Source organism: Rhagoletis pomonella, unplaced genomic scaffold, assembly GCF_013731165.1.
Source record: "Rhagoletis pomonella isolate Grant_MI unplaced genomic scaffold, Rhpom_1.0 Rhpom_scaffold_00001, whole genome shotgun sequence".
NCBI classification, from domain to species: Eukaryota; Metazoa; Arthropoda; class Insecta; order Diptera; family Tephritidae; genus Rhagoletis; species Rhagoletis pomonella.
Genome location: NW_023458555.1, coordinates 108,475,511 through 108,484,331, shown reverse-complemented (window position 1 = coordinate 108,484,331; position 8,821 = coordinate 108,475,511). Strand labels below are relative to the sequence as shown.

General features: G+C 42.7%; 1 protein-coding gene across 1 annotated transcript; it reads right to left on the bottom strand.

Annotated features, from left to right (window-relative positions):
- Positions 1 to 1,075: 1,075 nt before the first annotated feature.
- Positions 1,076 to 3,010, bottom strand: LOC118735181. Its single transcript, XM_036464825.1, has one exon. It carries the CDS (start codon positions 3,008 to 3,010, stop codon positions 1,076 to 1,078), a length of 1,935 nt encoding a protein of 644 aa, XP_036320718.1.
- Between the last annotated feature and the right edge of the window lie 5,811 nt (positions 3,011 to 8,821).

Below are 8,821 nucleotides of genomic sequence, written 5' to 3'. Positions count from 1 at the left end.
CGAATTCGCAGGTTCGATTCCTGCTGAAGTCTAGAAAAAAAGAAGTCTGATGAGGAGATGTGGTGATCTCCGAAATAGTGCTATAACTTCTACCGCTTAGACTTTGTTGCTTTTTCAATTTTTCCTAATAAACAATCGTGGTACAAAGCTCAATAAAAATATTACAAATAAAATGTTAACAAGCCACAATAACATTGACAAATATATAATTAAATTATTTTCTTCTTATTTTTTACAGTACAGTTAAGAAAATACTAAAGTATTTTGTTTGAAAAGAAAATTCAGTACAAATTTAGAATAATCAGGACACTACACTTGTGGCGCCTATGTTGGTATATCGCGAGTTTGTATGTATCATCGACAAACTCGATGTAGTTTGAATGCCATTTTGCAAGTTCAAATCTACCACGACGAAGTACTTCGGTAACTTCTGTTTTGATTTCACGAAGAGTATCAATAGTATTTGCTCCACAAATGAAGTCAAAAGCACGATTTTATGGCCTCGGCACCGATTTTAAACTTATCCAAGTATTGATCAGCCAAATATGACATACTACGTATGGCAAGATATGGAGCAGCAGCGGTCCCGTAAGTGACTGTATTGAGTTCATAAGTGCAAAGCGGTTCATTGGGTGTATTTCTCCAGAGTACATACTGAAACTGCCGGTCCTTATCATCAACAACAACCTGTCTGAACATTTTGACAATATCGGCAGTAATCGCGTAGCGATACAATCGAAAACGAAACAGAAGCGTGTATAGCTCGAGCTGTATGGTTGGTCCGACCATCAATAAGTCGTTAAGTGACTTCTGTGACGTAGTCTGGCAGGAGGCATCGAAGACAACCCGTAACTTTGTCGACGTACTGTTTGGCTTAAACACACAGTGGTGGGGTATATAAAAATGAGGCACATTCATCTTCGGCGTACTCACCAAGCTCATATGGCCCAAACGTTGGAACTCTACCATGAAGTCTATGTATTGTCGCTTAATATCTGGTGTGCGGCTCAAGCGACGTTCAAGAGCTTCAAAGCGTCTGCGGGCGGTTTCATATGACCGACCTAGCAAACAAGGATTATCCTTGAATGGAAGACGAACTACAATTCGACCATCGTTTTGTCGGCGAACCGTGCTCTGGAGTGTAGGTATCAGCTGGTGTCCTAACATCTTCGATACGCCATAGGCGCTCTACGTTCTGGTTTATGGATTCGTCCAGTGATAGTGCATAGCTGTGCGGTGTTGTAGATCTTGCATCACAACGACCGGAAACAACCCATCCCAGGAGGGTCTTCTGCAGCACAGGCAAATTAGGACCAAGTTTCACTTGCCCAACAGATAGGATATCAAAAAATGCTTCGGTTCCAAGGAGTAGGTCAATGCGGCGCGACTTGTTGAAGTTTTCGTCAGCCAATAGCGTATTCTTGGGTAGATTCCATGATGAAATGTCGATTTCCGATTCTGGATGATAGGCAATGTGCGATGTGACACAGAAATCGAGTGGCAATTCCAATTCGACAAAGCGTGATTTGATTGTGGTAGACGTGCGATGCTTAACCTGAGTTTGCGACTCCCCAATGCTGCGAATTTCCAAGTTGCTTCTCTTACGGGGTAAACGAAGTGTTTGTGCGAACTCATCAGATATAAAATTTACCTGGGAGCAGGAGTCCAGTAGAGCGCGGACAATTCTGTAACGACCTGTAGCATCCTTAACCTGTACCAACGCAGTGGCTAGTATAATTCGATTCAAACAAGTGTCCGTGTGTGTATGAACAACGGCATCTGAACTCTGCTGTATCATCGTTATGGGCTGTGATGCCACCGGAGAAGCTGTGTTATTAGCATCACGATGTAACAGCGTGTGATGTGGACGAGTACACGTTCGGCATCTGTGCCTTGAGGGACACTTCGCAGCCTGATGACCTTTACCGAGACAGTTAATGCAGAGCCCCAAACGTTTTGCAGTATCGTAGCGTTGATTAAGCGTATTTCCAATAAGTTGAGGGCACCTAAAGGATCTGTGTTCGGTATTTGAGCAAACGTGACAGGCTTGTGGTGTACAGTTGAAGGTCAACCCTTGTCGTTGCGGTTTTTGGTTGCGCGGTTTACTCACTGATTGTTGACTCATAGTAGCATCCATGCTGGGCTTACCTATAGATTCTAGGTATTGGCAACGTCGTTCAACGACGCTAATGCAAGATGTCCATGTCGGAAGATCTCGGATGTCTAAAAACTCATTCCATTTCTTTCTGGTGTCCTGATCGACTTTGTCCATCACTATCGAGATGAGCATAGCCTGAGCAATTTGCGACTCAGAACCCAGTGACAGTAACGAGTTGTACAGGGCTGATGCATTGTCAATGAGACTACGCAGATGTTGCGCATTCGATTTGGAAACATTCGGCAAGCTGAATAAGGAATTTATATTATCCAAAAAGACGAGCGTGGGGTTGTCATAGCGAGCTTTAAGAGGTTCGAGCGCTTTCGGATAATTTTCAGAAGAGGTCTGAAATGCCTTCACAGTTTCTAAGGCCGCTCCCTTCAAACAATTAAGCAGTTGGTTGAACTTCTCGATAGAAGACAAGCTAGGTTGACTATCAATGACTTGCTTAAATGACGTTACGAAGTTTTTGTAGTCGGAGTACTTGCCATCAAACGTAGGAAGTGCCAGTCGTGGTAGCTTCATGGAAGTTGAATGAGAAACGCAGGGCGAAGCATCGGCCACGGTTGTATTGTGGGCGTCCGCGCCCAATTGCTCCTTAATGCAAACCTTAATAGCGACGTATGTGTCTTCGATTTCACTTCTGGTGTCCCGCTGGGCTTCGTCTGGACCCATCTTCTCCATTTCGGTCTGCACTGTCATTACCTGCTTGAAGTAGGCTTCTAAAATAGACAAACGACAGTTTAGTTCAGCTGACGAGACTCCAAGTTTTGTATCAACTGTGCTGCGAATGCGGGTTATGTTCCGACGGAGATTAGTACGCTGCTGCTTAAGAGCTTCTAAGTTGGCCATTTTGGTGATACAAATTAAGAACTAATTGTGGTTTGATTTTAATACATAAGTTCCGCAACTCGAAAATCAGCTGCTGTATAATTCGAGGCGAATAAACGTTCTTATGCAGAAGTGCTAACTGCATGAATACCCTCAATGTATGTATGTAAAACACTGCTATGTTTTTGTGCCTTAGTACAAAGGAATGTAGCGGTAGGCTATGGCCAAATTGAACAACGTGTGATGTGACGATGTACAAATGTGTATGGTTTCTATGCGAAAAATTTGCCCTATGCAAAGTTGTGGTGGCGTGATTTCAATCACCGCTATCGCCAATGACAATACCCTCGGACTGCACGACCAACAATAACGACTTCTTTACGAAGTGGCGCGATAATACCGTCCCGCTAACAACAACGCTCCTATAGCGTAGTGGGTGACGACAGCGCTCCTGTAGCGATGCCTGGAGAACAATAGAGAATAGCGGTGCGGTTCTGGCAGGCTTTATACATGTGCAAATGAATGTATACTAGTTGTACATATTTATGTACAATGAGCGATGACTGGTCGCCCAGTGTTTTAATATACAAACACTGGCCTGCAATTTTGTAAATGCAGCTAACGATGTCCCGTGCCAAGTGTTTGGAGACAATGTACTGGCGTGCTATGCAAAAAAAGCGCTCTGGGAAACAGCTCCTTGCGATCTCGAATGCAATTTCCACAGAGGTGCGAAAATGCACGGGATTTTAATTTCAATAGAATCACGGGCCCCACGTTGGGCGCCAAAATGTATAATCAAGAGCGTTTTCTTGATGCGTAAAATTTACTTTAAAATTGCGGGGGTGAAAACCTTGAAATTAAAACACCGACCGTGTAGTTTCGCTGTCCAAATTCAACTGTTTTATTATTCAAAAACATTAGTTCCATCAAGCTATGGTAAATGTAGCACAAAGCATGAGATAAAAACTAAGAAATAAAGAGAATGTACATACATATATATATGTGCATAAGAGTAAAGCTTAACTCTTTGATTACAATGTAAAAATCCATAGCTATGTTATTTAAATATATGAATATGACCCAAATGGAAAGTGCTGAGATACACACATATCTATGTACATATGTGCGTCCGACCCAACAGTCATTTTTATCAGTGTTTATATTACAGTTGCATTATAGTACTGAACTAAGAATAATTCAGAATTGTTAGTTTAGATAAGAATAGAGATAGGTGGTAGAAATAAAAGGAGAAGCAAACATATACATATGAATACAAGGTTTTTGGATCTCGATATGTGAGTGGCATATAAAGTGAAATTAAGTGCTAGATCTTTATTTATTTGGTGTGGGTGTTGCGCTAGTGCAATGGAGGGTACGTGGGGTATGGTATAATAATGGTGACATCGAGAGGACATTGACTGACGGTTAATTGACACACGGACTACTGTCAGGTTTAGGGGGCGCTGCTAAAGTAGAGGAGTCGCAGCAGCGCCCAAGGCTTCGTGGAGTACACGTAGAAGGGGTGGGACGACTCCACCTGACCGGACTGGCTCTCTTCCTTTTAAGCGACTTTCCTTCTAGCTTTCCTCTTCTCTTGCTAACTCCTTCTCTTTTTTGAATTGTTTAATAACCAGGCATGATGCAAATTTTGATGATGTAGCCAAGAGGCAGGGCAGGTAGGAAGAACTCCCCCGACCGATGAGCTAGCTAGGGCCCACAAGCATGCCTGATGCTGCCTGGCCTTGCCCACCCACATAGCTACATAACAATGGCGCCCAACGCATAGCCCACTAAAGTTTTCCTTTACCATTAATTTACATACTGTCTATCTTTTCCTTTTAGTTTAGATACCCGATACTTTTGTTTTTGCTTTTCTATTACCTTTCTTCTCGGACTGATTAGGGTTAAGAAGGCATCATCTTCGGGGGTAACCTTGATGGATTTGTGCTTGATTAACATAGGGAAGGGGGACTAATGCACCTTCAGAGTTCTTTTCGGAAGTTTCCACACAACCGGAAGTGGTATCTGAAGACTGTATTGGCCCAATTTGAAGCTGCTTTGTTTTGGAGTAGGCCTACTACGTAAGCCACCGTGCGTGTAGTTCAGACTATGTTCATGTGAGGTTAGTAGGACAGTCTACAGGGGGTAAACTATTACACAGGGTTAAGGGTTGGTGAGGCAACCATATTTGAAGTTAGTACTTTGATAGATGCTGTGCAACACTATAAATGCATATACTTCTGTAATAGGGGGATTAGCTGACAATGACTTTGGACTGCGGACTGAACGACAAACACCCCACGACAACCTCGCCTAGGCAACACCACCCACACACCAAAGCGAGCGTATGTACTAAAGTTTGATTAAATCGAATTAGGTCCAATATACATTTATTTACACCAAACAACGCAAACCCTGAAATAAAAAAGAAAGTTATAAATTCCAAATTATCATCCTCGTTTTTATTTACTTATACATACATATACACATTATACCCTTGTATGAGTACGTAAGAGTTTAGTTATACCTGTACTTTATCTCATATAGTTTTTGGGGTAGTCTATGTACATATGCTTACGTATGTGTAGGTGTCTGTGAATATATACCCATCCGCACATACAGATCTGAATACGTTCCAAGCATACATATACATACCTACATATACTTACCCAATATCGTTAATATTTACCTTACTCAATTGGAGTAATAAGAGTAGAATATACATACATAAGTAGAATTAAACTTTTTATGTTAGAATACATACTTATAGTTATAAATACCTAAATTTTTCATTTTATTTTTTTTTTATGCGGGTTTCCCGGATTGAAAATTCGTTACCTGAATTTTAGTATAAAAGGAATTTAAATACTTTCATTGAATTCGTGTTTTTTTTTGATTCCGAATCCGTTGTTGAAGTACAAATATACATTTTAATACCTAAAACTTGTTTAATCGAATAGTGAATTTTATTGAATTACATTGGCATATTTGAGGCTACGGAGGCATATCACCTTATTTGAATTGGTTGAATTAGAGGTTGAGGAAGGATTGCATTATTTTTTTTTGTTGTTTGTAAGCGCATTACTTGAGTTTTAATTAATTGGTGAGAGAGTGAATGTTGGAGAGCGAAAGTGAAGAAAGGGCGATTGGAGGATTAGGCCTTTTCGATTCCAACCGTAGGATCACACGGAGTGCCGCCAGGGCTTTAGAAAATCAGGTCGCCGGCTCGATATTCACGCAGATAGATACCGGCATACCTTACCCCGTAGATTTTGTTCCTACGGACTACCTAAATAGGTGCATCGCACGAATTTTCGGTACTCAGGGCCAGAACGCGAATCAAGCGCCAAAGATACGCGTCACCAACGAATTTTCATTGAGCACCACCGATAACAGTCTCAGCTTTTCACGCAAAATTGAAGAGGTATTAGCTATGTCAGAGACAGGCGATCAAGAGCGGGGAAGTCCGCCACCCAGTGGCGCGGTAGTAGGAGGTTCTCAGCCCGCAGGTGGCGAACCGAGTTCATCAGCGACCAACATAGAACAGCTGAGCCGGATGATGGCGATGATGGCACAACAAAATGATATGTTGGCGCAGTGTATGAACGAGGTGCGCCACATGCGAGCCAGTGTAGCCAATCTGAGCAACCGCATGACTGATGTGGAGACCTCGGCGCGAGCGGGTGCGAGTCAACCAGCCATGGCGTCCACCCCAGAGGCTAGCAACGTACGCCCATCGGCAGCAGAGCAACTCAACGGCGATGGAAGGCGGGGGTCAGCTTTACAAGCGAGCGAGGATAAAAAATGGAAGAAAATCGATCTAGATAAATGGCATGTGAAGTTTGATGGGTCTAGTAAGGGCATGGGTGTAGAAAACTTCGTCTTCCGGGTGGAAAAGATGAGAGAGCAGTATAACATATCATTTTTCCAGCTTTTCACGGATTTTCATTGTCTGGTGACCGGCGGGGCCTTGAAGTGGTATTGGCAGGTGCTCGAAGACAATGCAGAGAATCCTGAATTTGGTTATTTTGAACTGAAATCCGAGATGCTAAACCACTTCAAGACCGCCGAGACGGATTATGAGATAATCCGTGAAATAATGGAGCGAAGGCAGCAACCTCAAGAAAACTTTGAAGCATTTTACGGTGAAATTCACAACCTCACATTCCGACTTCGCAAAAAGATCCCCGAGAAAGAATTGGTTGGCATTATCAGGGGCAACCTCAAGCCATATTTGGCAAACTTGACATTCGCGTCAAAAATGGACACCCTGGCAGAACTTAAAACAGAATGTAAAAGAGCGGACAAAATAATAAAAGAAAATAGGAGTAGGCCTAAAGCTATAAATGAGATAGATCCTGAACCCATAGAATTCAAAGCAGAAGCTAGCGTAGAAGCATTTAATAGGAATCAGCTGAAGAAACCCCAGCAGCCCACACCAGTACAGCCTAGAGATAATCCGTCCTCGTCTGTTTGTCCTAACGTGTCCAAGTCCACTGTGAGCTCCTTCTGTCCTTCCCCATTCCACTTGATGTTATGTTTCTCTTGCGGCATACCGGTGGACCACTTTGTGAAAAACCCGGCGGAGGCCCAAAGAGAAACTAAGTGTAAGTCTTCGTTCCATAATATGGTGTGTTTCGCGTGTGGTAGTGATTCGTCTTTTTGTGTTTATAAAAATGATAAGGGAAACGTCAAGCTGGCGGAGATTTCCGGGAGCTCTTGCCAGGGGGAGGGAAACCCGGAAATAAAGTAATGAAAATATTGAAGAATGGAAAAATTAATGTAGTAAAGAAAGAGCTAGAAGTACAAGTAAATCGAGAAACGAAAAGTTTACATCAGAGAAAGCTTGAATATGAAGAGGCCCGTAAGCGAATATTCGGTGAAGAGATAGTGAATTAGAATAAATCTAGGAATTATACGAAAATCCAAAAGATGAGGGAAAAGAAGAAGAATTTCAAAAGAATATACAATAAGATAGTATCTACAATTGTCACGGTAAAAGGAGATAATAGGTTTTTTGCCAAAACTAAGATTGGCGGGCATGAGGTTCTAGCGCTCTTAGATTCAGGGGCAGGTACATGCTGCTTGGGCAAGAATGCAGGCGCGCTCCTATGTGGCAAGGAAGACCTGATATTGCCAATCAAGGGTCAGAATATTAGAACTGCGAATGGGGGTGAAACTGCGGTAGTAGGGGTTGTAACTTTGCCAGTTTTCTGGGACAATTCAACACGCGATTTGGAGTTTTTGATTGTTCCAGGCCTCCAACAAGAAGTGTACTTGGGCGTCGACTTTTGGCAAGCGTTCGGTATGAGTGTCGTGAATAGAGGAGTGAGTGTGGGTGTGAATAGTCCAATCGTAGCAGAGCTCGTACCCGCCGAAGGTGATCTGTCATTTGAGGCAGTGCAACACGACTTAACCACTGATCAGACCATAGCGTTAGCACGCGTCAAGGCACAGTTTCCCTCTTTCGCAGTACTAGGTCTAGGCAAAACAGATGCGGAGGAACATGTAATCGAGGTCAATGACGAGAACCTGCCAGTTAGGCAGCGGTTCTATCCAATATCTCCAGCCATTCAAAAGCTGATATACGGCAAATGGAAATGGGAGTAATTGAAGAAAGTAACAGTAGTTGGAGTTCGCCGGTGTCATTAGTGGTAAAAGGGACCAAAAACCGATTATGTCTAGATGCTAGGAAGGTTAACGAGCGAACTATAAAGGACGCGTATCCACTTCCGCATATAGATGGGATATTGAGTCGGCTGCAAAACACCAGATATATATCTGCGATAGACTTAAAAGATGCATTTTGGCAGATCCCTCTCGAAAAGAAGT